The 15,578-nt window shown below is 37.6% G+C and overlaps 1 protein-coding gene across 2 annotated transcripts in view; it reads left to right on the top strand.

Moving 5' to 3' along the window:
• FNDC1 (fibronectin type III domain containing 1) overlaps nucleotides 1-15,578 on the top strand; it is a 541,793-nt gene that overhangs the window by 349,652 nt on the left and 176,563 nt on the right. For both annotated transcript variants that reach the window (XM_044054699.1, XM_044054698.1), the window contains one exon: nucleotides 9,406-9,528. In XM_044054699.1, coding sequence (XP_043910634.1) covers nucleotides 9,406-9,528 — 123 coding nt within the window. The remainder of the gene's footprint in view (nucleotides 1-9,405; nucleotides 9,529-15,578) is intronic.

Genomic DNA, 15,578 nt, shown 5'->3' with positions numbered 1-15,578 from the left:
TTTCCATTTTCTTTTAATACATTGTCTAGCAATTGCTAGTATAGTCAATAGTTGATACAAATTATTTTTGCTCATAACATTTGTTTCAGTTACATTCAGAAAAATCATGGATTTAGTTAGTATGAAGGAATCTGAAAAAATAACTTGAAGGGAATTTCCAATCTCCTCCCAGAATTTTTTAATTTTGATACACTCAAAAAATATATGAATCTAATCAGCATTACAATTCTGAGAACATTTCCAACAAAACAATTGTTTAGAAGAGTCCATTTTAGCTGTCCTATTTAGCTATCCATGTGTAAGAATTTCCATGAAAAAAATCTTCCAAGCTTGTAGATTGGAAGTTAATTTAATAGAATACAATAAATTAATTTTGTTTTCAGAGGAAAGGTTAATCTGATGACCTTTAGTAATAAAGTTCCAGAAGTTTTGTTTTGGATTAACTTTGTAGATTATTACATTTTTATAGAGCATTGAGGTTAAATTAGACCAATTATGATTATTATAAATCATTTCTTGGATAATGGAAATTAATTTTGGTTCAGAACTAAAGGAGAATTATTGATTATTCTGTATAACTCTTGAGCATGAAATAAAATGCTTTGAAGTATAAGCCAATCTGAATTTGGTATATCAAAGGTGTTTATTATTTGTTGTATGTTTAAGACTGATGAGTTCCTAATACAATCTTGCCAACAGGTAATTTTTTTTAGTTCCCAATTATTTATGTTTTCATGTAATTTGTTTGGAAAGTTTTTAGATAATTTGAAAGGAATAATAAACTTTGTCAGCCACAGTCCTTTAGTTTTAGCTTGTACTTTGGAGAAGTAGATTCTGAAGAGTAGGGGTCCTACAACTGATCCCTGTGGAACACCACTGGTTGTGGGTCTGCTGGAGCAGATGGAGTCCCTTATTTTGACCGTATGAGCTCTATCAGTGAGCCAGTTTGCAATCCACCTGACAATGTATGGGTTGATACTCAGCTGGGTGAGTTTATCAATAATGCCTGAGTGGACGATTGTGTCAAAGGTCTTGGCTAAGTCTAGGTAGGCCATACACACATATTTGCCTTTGTCTTTTGATTTGGTTACTGCCTTGAGGATGTCCATCAAGTTTAACAGGCATGGTCTCCTCTTGACAAAGCCAAACTGGGTGGGGTTGAGCATTTGGAGATTTCCTATATCTTTAAGGTCAACAATGATTTATTCCATAGCCTTGCAGGAAAGGCTGGTCAGGCTAATGGGTTTGTAGTTCCCAGGGTCCACAGATGCACCCACTTTGTACAATGGGATGATGGTAGCTGTTTTCCATTCCACTTGGATGAAGCAAGTGCTTAGGCTGTGATTGAAAAATGTACCCAATAGTGATGCTTATTCCTGTTTTAACCCATGTAGAACACAGCCCGGGATGTTGTCTAGTCCCACAGAGACTGTGTTTTTGCCCTTGGAGAAGGCATATAAGACCTGCTCCTTGGAGATACTAGGTGGGGGACAGGTGTTAGGTATGCTCTGGGATATATGTGGCGGGGAACAGGGGAGTGAAGTTTTCACTGAACTTATCATCCAGCAGGTTTGCTATATCCACATGTTCTATATATGTAGTACCATTAACTATGAGTTCAGCACAAATCTGGGCCTTACCTTTGAGGTTATGGATGTAACTAAAGAATGCCTTGTAGTTATCCTTAGTTAGGGAAGGTAATTTGGATTTGTAGTTAGCTTTGGAGAACTTCACTAGGAGTCTTATTTGCTTCAGTTGAGGATTATTTTTATTATTTTTTTTCTCCTGTTGTATAGCCTATTAATAACAGTTGTCCACTAGGCAGGTTTGTTTTTCCTTGAAGATCTTGCTTTGGTTCTATCAGGTATGGCAGAGGCAATACAATTGTACAGGTGCTCATATAAAGCATTGGTGTATAACTCAGCACAGGTGTCTGTTCCATCAGTGAGGAGAGGTGCTATGAAGCTATTTATGCTGTCATGTAAAAGGTTGTAATTGACCTTGGAGAAGTTTTTTAGTCTAATTGTTGCTAAGGGGGGAGTCTTGATTTATAGTTACTTCTAGCGAGACTGATTTCAGTCATACCTCACATCTCATCAGGGATGGCCACACACTTGGGGGGGTGCAGTAGTTCCCCATGCTGGTGAGCACCAGATCCAGGATGTTTGAGCCCTTTATGGATGCGTCTCTCTTTTTATCTAAAACATCCCATACATTTTAAGTACACCAGAAAAATCATTCATAGTATAGTTTCAATTTATAATCCACAATAATAATGGTTCTGTAGTAGTCCCCTCAGCTGAAATGATGGGATATATAGTGGATGTGATATAGAACTTGTGAATCCCAAAAAAGAACAGGGTTCCCAGGTTATTCACAGTAAGAAATGAATTATTGCTGGATGATGTTGCCTTCAGTAAAAAAGTCCAGGTATGATGAAAGTTAATTATTTCTCTTAAAGAAACCACACAATACAACTGATCATTCAAAATCATTGAAATCATCCTACTAGGGTTGTTGGTAGAATTCATAAAAATGGTCTCCTCTCTGTCCTTGCACAGTTTCATAACTGAGACATTTTTATTTGTCTGCAGATCTTCCATTATTAGCAGATAGATACCCTTTCCGGGACCCTTCCACAGGATCTCTTTAAACAAACCAGCATTTGTATGTGTTTACTTTTTACTGGCAGCATCTCATTGCACTGGGTATTTTTAGTTGGGGATAATTGTATATGTTTTGGGCACTTTTATGTAGTAAAAAGGTGCTGCTTTTGTACTTCTCTGTGTTAATGGATTTAGGAATTTGTAAAGGAAATTAAGTGTGTTTATAGTGCTTGTGTAGGGTTTATATCACAAAACTGAACATTTAGCTTGTCAAACACCGAAATAGCGAAAGCTGAAAACCGTGAATGGCCACTTCTGTGAATTTTTCACAGGGAAAAAAATTTGCTTGGCTGTTAGCAATTTTCCCTTTTCCCCAGTGTAGAGTGATCTCGGAGTTGGTATATTTAGTTGGGGGGTGCAGTCCCCCACATTGGGGGGGGGTGTTGGGCGAAGCCCCCCACTTGATTAGAGTTTGAAAGTTTGTTTTTCTGTCCGCCAGCCAAGTGAAATTTTTCCCTGTGAAAAAATTTGCGGTAGTGGCCGTTCACATTTTTCAGCTTTCACTGTTCAGGTGTTGACGTTTAAGTGTTTGACAACCTAAACATTTGATTTTATAAGTTCAACTGAATTTGCAAACAAACCAATTTTTAGGGGAGACCTGAGGGGAAAAGCCCTAACAAACATAAGTAAAGATAAAGTGACAATATACAGATATTAAATAATCACAATACAAAATAATTGTAAAAAAGAAAAGGTTATTAACTATTTGCATTCCATTGATAGTAAGCAACCCATTTTCAGTGGAGACCCAAGGGGAAAGAGCCCCAGAAAACATAAGAAAAGATAAACATACAGGACAAAAATATTAAAAATAACAACGCAAATACGAAATTAATTATAATGAGAAAAACAAAAAGAAAAAATTATGAACATTAAGGGTTGCACTGATAGCAGTGGTCTAAAATTTACTACATGTGAGTGTAAAAACAAAAAGATAATTGTTGTTCAAAAGAAGGACAATGTATAGACATTGATAGGAAGTGGGGGGAAAAGGATAAATAGTGTGGAGAATGGGAGTGGGGAGAGAAAGGATGGGCCATATTAGGGCTATAGTAGTAGAGCTGAGGGTTTAGGAGGTTAGTTTAAGCAGAAGTTACTAACAGAGAAAGAAAGGAGATGCAACAGGTTATACAGTAGGATAGACTAAGACTATGTGTGGTCAATGTGACGGCATACTTTCAAGTTTAGTAGGTGGGATTCAAGCTCCTTTTTAAAACAGGGAAAGGAAAGGTTGGATCTAATATGGAGAGGGAGTTTGTTCCAATTTAGTGAGACAGAGTGTTTGTAAAGTAGTTTGTCAATATTCCTTTTGGGTTTTATAAACTGAGAGAAGATGCTGATCAGCACTCCGGAGAGGTGGGGGGAGTAGAGAGTAACATTGGAGGTGAGAGCAGGGCAGGCAGAGGGGTTGTTGATTATGGAAAAGGTAGTGTGGAGTTGTGATTGCAGGAGAAGGTGAGGAAATTCCAGCCACTGAAGTTTGTTTAGTGAGAGGCAATGATTTGAAGAGAGTGGTTGATTTGGAATAAACCTGGCAATTTTGTTGTATGTTTGTTCCAGTTTCTGCATTGAGGTAGTTTGGATATTGGTAAGGATGGGGGAAGCGTATAGAAGACTAGGTAAGAGAAATGCCTATGCAAGAGTGAGTTTAGTGGAGACAGTAGTGAGCAATTTTTTGTTCCTATAAAGTATTCCAAGTTTTTGGTGTTTTTTTTTTTTGATGGCCTGTTGTATGTGCAGGTCGAATTTTAGTTGGTTATCAATTATTACCCCAAGAAGTTTGGTGTGTGAGGCAGGGAGATAGTGGTGCCATCTAAGGAGGAAAGAGAAAAGTTGGACTTAAGGTGAGAGAGTGTCTGAGGTAGGAAGAGAAAGAGTTGAGTTTTCTTAGGGTTAAGGATTAGTTGATTGTTTCTGAGACATTTTTCAACAGAGATAAAGGAAGTCTGTGTTAGCAAGTGTAGTTCAGAGACAGTATTGGAGATAGATAAGAGAGTAGAGTCATCTGGATATTGTATTACAGATGGGAGACTACAGGATGAATGTAGGTTGTTGGTAAAAATATTGAAAAGGAGCGGTCTAAGTATGGAGACTTGGGGTACTCCTGTTTCAACAGCAAGGAAGGGTGAGAAAGCCTTCTGCCATCTAACAGCTTGTTTTCTGCTAGTAAGGTAGGATTGGAACCAGCCAGGAGTAGAAGGAGAGAGATTTAGGTCTGAAAGTTTAAGGAAGATGGGATGAGACACAGTGTTGAAGGCTTCAGAGAGATCAAGGAATAGACAGTAGATGAGGAGGCTGTTGTCCTTAGCTTCTGCAACCTTTTGAGTAAAGGATAGTAAGGCAGTCGAGGTACTGTGTTCAGGGCAAAAACCATGTTGCAAGGGGGTGAGGAGATTTTCGTAAATGAGGAAGGACAGTAGTTGAGTATGTATACATTTTTCAAGGATCTTAGAGAGCAGTGAGAGAATAGCGATTGGCCTATAGCTAGAGGGTTCAGCAAAGTTGCCACCTTTGTGCAGAGGAGTGGTATAGATGGATTTCCATATTTCCAGTATGGTAAATTCCTGAATGGAGCAGTTGATTAAGATAGATACAGGATATGCAATAGAGTCAGCAACAATTTTCAGAAATTTAGTGGGGAGTTTATTAGTGGAAGGAGAGCATGGTTTTAGTTTAAAAAGCTGGGATTTGATATATTTAGTAGAAACAGATCATAAGGTCTGAGAGACAGAGGAACATAGAGGTTTAGTGGGAGGTGAGGGTGACACAGAAGAGTTGGGATGAGCAGAGTTACCAGAGGATAGGAGTTTAGAGATGCTGTCTATGTTTCAGAGGGAGAGTGATGGGGAAAGGGTTAGGGATGGTAGGAGAACCAGTGTGGAGCAGGGAGTTGATAGTAATCCAGAATTATTTGGAGTCATTTGGGTGAGAGCTTTGAAATTTAGTGAAATATTGGCATTTAGCCAAACTAATAATTTTTTTACACAATTTCTGAGTTGCTTATAACCTTGGAGAAAGGTGGAAGTTTTAGTGGTTTGCCATTTTTTCCATAGAGCATCTCTTTCATGCATCAAAGCATGAGTAGGTTTGGAGAACCAGGGTGCAAAATTAGATTTGATTCTGATTTTGCGAGTTGGGGCAAGAGAGTTTAGGACATCAAGGAAAATGTGGTTGAATTTAGTAACAGCATCATTGAGTGGGGGAGTTTTTAGGAAAGACCAGTTGATGGCAGAGAGTCTATAATTAAAGGTTTCAGGGGAAAAGTTAGTCAGTTTCCTACAATCTCTGTAAAGATGGGGCTTAGAGAGATGAAGAGAGTGGCGTAAGATAGAGATGGGGAAATGGTCACTAATAGAGTCAGGGAAGGTAGAAGGGTTACAGTAGTTGTTTGGAGAGTTGGTCAAGATCCAGTCAATTGTGGAACCAGTAGCATTTTTACTGTAGTGGGTAGGGGTTGTGATCATTTGTGAGAATCCATATAGGTTTATGAAATGTTGGGGTGAGTTACCAATAAGGGAGTTCCAATCTATATCAACATCTCCAAGAATTATGGTTCACAGGGGATGGAGGTGTTTATCCAGGAGAGTATATGTTCAAGGATAGGGATGTTTTCACCTGGGGGATATAGATAGAGGCAATAGCAAACTTCCTATATTATTGATGTGACAGTCTAGGAGCAGAAGTTCAGCTATGGAGAAACTAGGCAGGGTAATGTATTTAGATGTGGACTGAAGTTTCATTTCTTTGTGGATGCTGTTAATGTCTATAGATGCTAGCATCAGTGAGACAGAATGCAAGATAGCCACAACTTGACAACTTAACCTTCTGATATTTTTCTTTCAGTTGCTCCTACCAAGGAAAATACATTCCTCAATATTTGGTGACAAATGTGTACTGTTTTTGCATTTACTTTTGTAGTTATTGGGCCTGTTGTGAGGAAGGGTAAATGTGTGCAGTGCTTGTGAACTCTTGAGTGAATATTTATCTTTTTGCCAACTCATTCCAACTATATTTACTGATAAGCAGGCTTCTTTCTTGGCAGGAACATGGATTATATTACTGGGGGTCCCTAATGAAATTTCAAGTGCCGACAAGCTGAAAAAAAAAGGCTGAAACTATGGGAGAAGAATGAATCTCATTCATCACTCTTCCCCTGTAAACTTTTTTTTTTGGGGGTGGGGCAAGGCCACCTGCATTCCCCAGTATGAGGAGCAAGCACCCCACACCCTGACCTTATATATACCATCTCCAAGATTGCTATACATCAGAAAAAAGGAAATATTCCAGGAAATGGCCATCGTGGACTTAGTGTATGTAAGTCTGCTTTTTTCAGCCATTCAATCTCCATGTTTTGGGACTCTCTCTAGTGGGTCACAACATTTCAAATGGTTACCTTTACTGGTCCTATAAATCCTTCTCCTGTTGCACCTAAAAAGCTACTAAGGAGTACTTGCCTAGTCCACAGGCTAACTCAGCAGATCAGGTGCTAGTGGGTGTCTTTGCAGTGGCCACAGCTTGTTCCTCAGACCACTCGCTGGATTCCTTGGGACCTCCTGGTGTACTCCTTACCACCATCATAGACTAGGGATTAGCCATATCTTCTGCAGCTGTTGCAGTGTCCATTCTTGGTGGGGGAAAACCACTTTATTTGGCCATGGGAGTTCTTTCCATGGAGACTGTGGTAAGAGATATGTTTCCCACATTGAAATATCATCTTTCAGTTGGTCTCCATCTAGAGATGTCCCTAGAAAAAAAAAACATATACTAGACATAAATATTCTGAAAACAGTATTTCTGTTAATAAATATGAGTAACTTACCTTGGCTAAGGATTTAGCCATGTTTAAATCATAGTTCCCCTATTCCTAAGGATATTTTATTGGAGGATTCTGATAAGGACCTAGACAGAGCTTCATCTGCATTTCCTTCATGTCCCTGACACTGATTCTGAGGAACATGATTTCTAAGTTTCTCCTATAGAGGAGAATGTCTTCAGAAAGACTGATTTACTTCACTTGGAACAAGTGTATGTTCCCCTGTTGTTAAGGAAGGTCAGTGCCAGCCCTTCTCCTTCTGATAAGGATGGGAAAGCCTTTTACAGATTTGGGAAGAGAACCTTTTCTTCTCCTTTAACCTTTAGAATTTTTGGACTGCCAGAATCAGATATTGAAATACATGCTGGCTTGTGTAGACAGAGAAACATTTCTGTTGCTCTGGCTTCAGAAGGTAAGACCTTTCTGAACCCCATTATTGCTACTCTTTTAGAAGTGCCTAAAATTATCTAAAGATTGTGCTTGACTGTGCTGGCTTTGTGTCCAGGGCCACAGCTACTGATACTGTGATAAAAGGATTTGTCTGGGTGGCTGACTTTGTGCCTAAGGCCACAGCTACTGATACCGTGATGAGGATTTGTCTGGGTGGCTGACTTTGTGCCCAGGGCCACAGCTACTGATTCTGTGATAAGAAGATTTGTTTGGGTGGCTGACTTTGTGTCCAGTGCGACAGCTACTGATCCTGTGATAAGAGGATCTGTCTGGGTGCATAATCAAAAGATGTTGTATCTCAGATTTTGTATTCGAAACAGATTTCCCTGAATCCAGGTCTCCCATTTTTTCTTCCACCCGCTGCTCAGTCTGTTACAAAATATGCAATGGATTTTGTTTGTGGCACTATATCTATGGCAGTAAATATGCAGGGTCCTTGGAACAAAACAGAACATAAATGTAAAAGAGATTTAGTTCTGATCCATGCTATAGAATCTCTTTAACATCTGTGCTCAACGAGACCTCTGCAGATTGTTACAGACAATACCACAGTTATGTGCTACATAAACAAACAGGAGAACAAGTCTGATCCTCTGTATTGGTTGGAGATGGTGGCTTGGGAGGTTATTTTGAAGCATTGTTTACCCCTCTAAGATTCCTACATTCCATCAGGTTAAAATATAGTCATGGTAAAGAAAAGACAAAACAGATGGACAAATAAAGAAATAAATATGTCAAATATTTCTCCATCATTCTATCGTTATTGTTGTTTTTCAGAATGGTTATAAACAGGTTAACATATTTCACCAGATGGTTGCACACAAAATATTAACATTTTTTGAAAATGTATTCTTCTTGGACCATTTAATTTTGTTCTGATATTTTTTTATGTTGTGAATGGATAGAAATATGTTCATGAATTTATTTGGCTATTTTATTACTGTTATTTACCAATTTCTTCATTGATAGAATTCACAGTATATAGTGTCATTTACTCATCTACATAGTTATTAATGTTAGCTGATTTTACTCTTCCAGTATCCAGCAATAAGCAACACAGTGTGAAGCATTCAGATGGCTTGAAGGTTTTGTTTATTAACTTACCCAGCTGTACCTTCATGCCTGACTATCTTTCTTAAATATGCATTGTATTTGAGCAGACCTACAATAGCACATTACTTAGTAAGATCCAACCTGAAAAAAAAAACTCTAGTTTGTGATGAAAATCCTCTTTTGCATGTACAGTCACGTTTATACATTATTTCATATTGTGTATATTTTGTCAAGTGCATTCATTAGTGGTGTCTAATTTCCCAGCATTACATTTGCCAGGTATCACTACATTATTTCAAAGCTAAATGTTTGTCATGAATTATTATGACAAAGACACATATAGGGTTAAACACCCTTTCCTAAAAGAACACAAGTTGTCCTAGACAATTAATATGTTAATTTTCTGTACGATTTTCCTCCTAGGTTTTCAAGTAGTTACAAGTATGCCCTCTATCGTAACTGAACCGCCTCAGCCAACAACTATAGCTTCACACATTTCCATTCCATCCTTAGACCTGGATATTGCAGGCAAAGCACGATTCACAGGTGAGCTGCTGGAGAAAAAAAACATATACACAATTGATGTTTTGAGCTGCAGATTTTTTTTTTTTTTGCAATGCTTGCATGTAAATCAAGTACAACAATTTGCTTGCTTGTGGTACATCACATGACTTTCTTACTGTGAAAAAGTTAATTTAGCATTAAATTTTGTAACCCTGATAGCAGCATTACAGGATATATTTTTTTCCATTAATATTTTGTCTCCCTTAGCATTCTGTGGTTAGGTGCTGTATGTTATTTGCTTCCCAGGTCATTAGTTAAATCTAGTTGTGTAAAACTAACTGTCCTTGTTTTAAATTCTTATTTTGTTGTCAGTGTTTTAAATGCTGATTTCATTTATCTATCCATCTATATCTATATATATATATATATATATATATATATATATATATATATATATATATATATATATATATATTTATATAGCTACTTAGATAGATATAGATTGTTTTTCTTTTTAGAAGTTAATTTCTTAGCATTCCTCCCAGGAAAGCATTGCTGAGATATCAGGGGAATGACAGAATAAAGTTTTGCTACTGGAATTCTTGTTATTAATTATTAAGACAGGATAACTATCAATTCTGCTAGTGACCAAGGACTGAGTAGCATGCTAAAGAAAAGTAAAACCAAACAACTGAACAAATGATAAATCCAGTAGATTTCCAAAAGCGTAAAATACAATAAAACAAAATCACTAGAACCACGGCTGACTGGGATAAAGTATCTAAAGCTTTAATGCAAAATGGAATTTAAAACCTTTCACCCAAAGGATTTCATCAGGCACGTAAAAAAAGCATTTAAAATTCAATTTAAAGAAAGAAAGAAAGTCACATGACATCATCAAAGACGTAATTAATTAAACACATTTCTGCTTTTCTCTTAAATGAGGTTTTAAAGTTACAACACCATTTAGACCCAGAGGAATATGTGCTTTTAATGGCAGAATCCAAGCTATTCTTCCATTTCAGTATTATGTATACTTCTACCTCTTAATGATTCATGTAACACACTTCATATTAAAAATCTAAACTCACGAAGAGCACGCTTATGAATTTTATGCTTATATAATGCGTTAGTTATAACATGCCTTTTTATTTGAGAAACATGACTGCCAATACACTCCTTTAGCTTCTGATTAGTTTTTAGAATCACACTGGCCACAAACAACAAAATAAACCAGGATCTTAAGTTTTACAGTTGCCGTATGCTTTTAATTCAGATTCTTTACCACTGACAATATAAATAAACTTTTTTTCAGTTTAGATGTAACTACAATAAACACATTTACCACACTTATAGGTACCTTTTTTAACTGTCCCACATGTAAAATGTTACGCAGTTGTTCTTTATAGCAAAGCAAATGCTTCAAGCTAGTGTTTCTTTTATACACAAAATGAGGTCGCTGAGAAATAACTTTATTTAATTCAGGAATGTCTCCTAAAATGTGCCGTTATTTATAGGTTATGTGTTTAACTGCATTAGTATTTTTATTATACACTAATAAACATCTTGGGAAATTACTTTTTAACTTTGTGTTACAAATTGCACACTCTGCAAAAAAAGTAGGTTTAGCAGTATTTTGTTGTACCTTGATATCTCTGCAAATGGCATCAACTTCATATAAGTTACATCCTCTTTGGAGACAATCAGCTCTTGCAGTTTCCACCTGTTTTTCCATATTAACATCTATAGTATTTAATCTAGCTACCCTCAGCATCTGATTTTTCATAATGTTTCTAAATGTAAATTGGGGTGAATACTAATTCTATGTAAATACTTGTTTCCCTTAACAGGTTTTTTATATAGCAAAGTTTATAATTTACCTAATTCATTTTTCAGTATGGCCATGTCCAGAAAACCAATATATTCTGAAGAAAAACGGTGCTTAAATTTTAGAAAACTGCTTGAGTTTGACATATACTCAAAAATAAGTCAAAGGATCCTTTATTTCCTTACCAGATTATAAAAAGGTCATCCACAAAACAGTGATAAAATATTAACATTCTCAGAGAATGGATTTTCAGATGACAAAATACATTTCTGTTCCCAGATGAACATAACAATATTAGCATAAGTGTTAGCGATGGGTGTACCCATCGCTACATCATGAACCTGCTAATATAATTGCATTTAGAAAAGAAAAACATTATTTGAAAGCACCAAAAACAAGAGTTCACATACTGTATTAATGTAGGACTGTGTATATTCAGTATAATCCAATAAAAACTCTTTAACTGACTGTATACCTATATCAATGGGTATCACAGTAAACAGAGAGTCAACAGCTAAGGTCACAGTGTGACGTCCATTTAAACTATTTAACAGTGACCAATCATAAAGGTTATGTAAGAACTCAATAGTATCTTTCACTATAGTCACAGTTCTTTCAAAACCATGTCTAAGCTGTGATTGAAGATATTTAGATATGGGTTTAGTTACCCAACCTCCTGTGGGGACTATAGGTCTCATTGGTGGGGTAACAGTCGATTTATGTAATTTAGAAATCCCATGTATCATAGGTATTTTGGGGGACTTCGTAAATATCTGAATACATCTGCGCTAATATTGTTTTTAGCATTCAGATCATGCAAACTTTTAAGAACATTGTTCACTATTAAGTTATTCTTGTGTCTTGTAATCTTAACATAGTCATCAGTGGAAAGCATGCAAAACAGTCTTTCACTTTGCAAAGTAGGCTTACCAAGCTGAAGGGTCTTTAGTTCCCAGGAGCTGAGGTATGGCACAGTTACAGTGATTTGACACCTCAGGAACATACTCAGTGGTTATGCTTAAGTTGAACAGTTATAGGAGTTCAGAGAGGGCATATATGGTTCTGTCGAGCAAGCATCCAGATATATTGCTGGGACCAATAGAGGTATTTTCTGAAATAATAATTGCTGTTGTTATCAACAGCCGATGGTAATTGTAAGATCTGATCACCTGGTAGCACTGATTCATTGTTAGATTGCAAACATGGAGAAGGGGATACAGTTACTATTACATATTATTAACTGCTTTCCTTTCTTCATGTTTGTGTAATCTTAGTTGTCATATGTAATTATCAGGGTAGGTAGGGGTGGATCTTCCCACTTGAAGACATAGAATGGGTTTGTCCCCCCAAAAATGTTTATTTTGATGATTTTACTACTTATTTTATGTCAGGAAATCTATATGATCAGAAAGTCAGTGGTTTCTTCAGTGTATGTTGTCACATGATGATTAGTTCACCATTGCTTTCAACAAACATGGCCTTTCAGTTGTCAGGATATGAATGTCAAGTCTGATTATTTGGGCTGAGTAGATGTAAACATATATGTATTATCAGTCACGTGACAGGTGATCCTGCTGAATGTGAAATTAAAAAAAAACAAAACAAGGAGGCGATGTATAAAAAGTCCACTCACCTGAAATGTGATAATACATGGATCTACATCACCCCAGAAAATGGGCTGTTCTTCAGGAGGGTAACAAAGAGTATGGCTTCAGAGAACATTCTTTAAAGAACACTATTTATAATATAAGCACGTCCATTTTATGACCAATGGGAGTCTAATGTTGAAGTACCAAGGTGATTCATTTTAGTATGACTCTTGCTCTTAATATAAAAGGACATTTACAAGACCAGTGATGGTAAATTCTTAGCATGCACTGGTACTACATACTTGCAAAGTAGAGTAGCTAGGGTGTGGAAAAGGACCAGCTGGCCCAGGCACATTATGTTAGGTGGTGCAATCTGCAAATCATTTTTTTTTGTCTCTAACAGCATGTGAGAGCATAGGGCAGTATGACCTGGTCCTTTTCCTTAAGATAGATGGGAGGAATGCCAAATTAGAGAATGAACCTATATTTTCTTTTTTTGGCCCTCTAGAGTATAAGGTCATAGCATTAGGAACTGGCTCTCTTCTAGTGCTGTGAAGCAACATTTTGGAGAATGGACCTATTTTGTTTTGCTCCTCAACTTAGTGTTGAAGGATGCTAGATGAGGAACAGCACCTGCTGTAAAATGATACAGCTGTGCTTCTGTACATGCAACCCCTTATTAGAAAGCAGAGCTGAAATTCATCATCATCATTATCATCATCATCATCATCAACCCCCTTTTTCCCATTTTCTAGATGAGGTCAGGGTGTCATGTTAGCTGTCACCATCTCTCTCAGTTCAATGTTTCACTCCTGCCTTCTTCACCACTCATGCCTGACTGTCGCAGATTTTCTCTCACGCAATCCATCCACCTGTTTTGGATGCCCTCATTTCCTCTTACCTTCTTCTTTTCTCTCCTAAATCTTCACCAGATTGTCTTCTGTTGTTTTGCACATGTGCCTGAACCACCGTAATCTGTTGTCTTTGATCTTTTCTGCAACTGGATCTACTTTGGCTTTTGCTCTTATATCCTCATTTCTTCATCTGTCACACATAGTGCATCCTACCACCCATCTCAAGCACTTCATCTCCATCACCTTTAGTGTCCTCATCTGGTCTGCCTTTACTGCCCAGGTTTCTGTAACATACAATAGTGCTGGTCGCACTACTGTTTTGTACACCTTACTTTTCTGCTTCTTTGGCATTCTTCTGTCATACACTATACCTGACACTGTATGCCAGTTGGCTGCAGCCCCTCTGACTGTAGCTTTGACTTCGTCATTCAGACTTCCTGTCTCTTCAACCATCCTTTTCAGATACTTGAAACTATTAACTTGTTCCAATATCTTTCCTTCTATCTCAATTTTCAACTTCTTCTGATTTCCACAATTTGCTGCTACTACCACTGTCCTATCTGTACTTAGTTTCATCCCATATGCTTTCAGTTTTGCATTCCATTCCCTATCCTTTGCTGAAGTTCTTGCTCAGAGTCTGCCTATAATGCCACATTGTCTGCATACAGCAAATTGATTGATTTGTCTCCTGCGACATGTTTGGTTATGTAGTCCATCACCAGTATTTATAGCAGTGGGCTCAGAGCTGAACCCTGGTGCACACCCACTCCCCTTTTATGACCCTGAATTGGGAACTTGTAAATAGCCTTCACTAATTCTACTGATGTTTCTAGGACTTCAAGCCACCTCAGTATTGCCCAAATCAACTTTCCTGGGACCTTATCATATGCTTTCTCCAAGTCAAGGAATGTCCACTTGGACATCTCTAGCTTTTTTCAACTATCTGTCTCACTGAAAACATTGGGTCAGTTGTGCTTCATCCTGATCTGAATATGCTCATCCCCCATCTTACTTTCTACTGCTCTACATATCTGCTTATCAGTTATCCTTTCCAGAACGTTTATGCAATGTGACAAGAGTTTGATGCTTTCGTACTGCCCACAGTTGTGAATGTCCCCTTTGTTCTTGAACACTGGCACTAGTATGCTTATTTTTCAGTCATCTGGGATACATCTTTCTCTCCATATTGCTATGAGTACCCTCAGGAGCCATTTCTCTCCAAACTCACTCAACATCTTTATCGTATCTGTTGTGAGCTCGTCTGAGACGGCTGCTTTCCCTGTTGTCATTTTCCGTAGTGATTTTCATGCTTCTTCTAGGGTGGGCTACTCTTCTCCTCTCATCCTCAGCGGTGTCTGGGTAGTACAGCTTCTGTGGGGTTTTCTTCATTTAGAATCTGCTGGAAGTATTCCTTCTGCCTTTGATGTCCTGTGGACTGGTGAGAAGTTTGTTGCTGGCATCCCTTATGAAGGGTGTCTGATTGTTATTTTTATCTTATGTCTTTACCGGAGGTCTTATTGTGCCACCTCCTGAGAAACTTTCCAGAAGCTGCTAGATTGCCTTCAATGTCCTGTTCTTTGCTATTGCAACAACTTTCTTAGCTTTTTTGATATCCAGCCAGTATTTCTTCCTAGCATGGTCCGTCTTTTCTATCCCCCATTTTTCCTGCACCCCTTCTTTCTTTTGATGACTTCCTAGACATCTGCATTCCACCACCATGTTTCCTTATGTACCTTATTTCCATACCTGGCTCAGCCACATATCTGTTCTGTAGTTCTCACACATTCTGTTTTGAGGTGCTTGCTGCCATTCTTCGTCAAA

The sequence above is a fragment of the Protopterus annectens genome, chromosome 13.part0 (genome assembly GCF_019279795.1).
Source record: "Protopterus annectens isolate FY-2018-M chromosome 13.part0, PAN1.0, whole genome shotgun sequence".
Lineage (NCBI taxonomy): Eukaryota > Metazoa > Chordata > Ceratodontiformes > Protopteridae > Protopterus > Protopterus annectens.
Note: the sequence above shows the minus strand (reverse complement) of the source record. Positions and strands in the feature narration are given on the sequence as shown.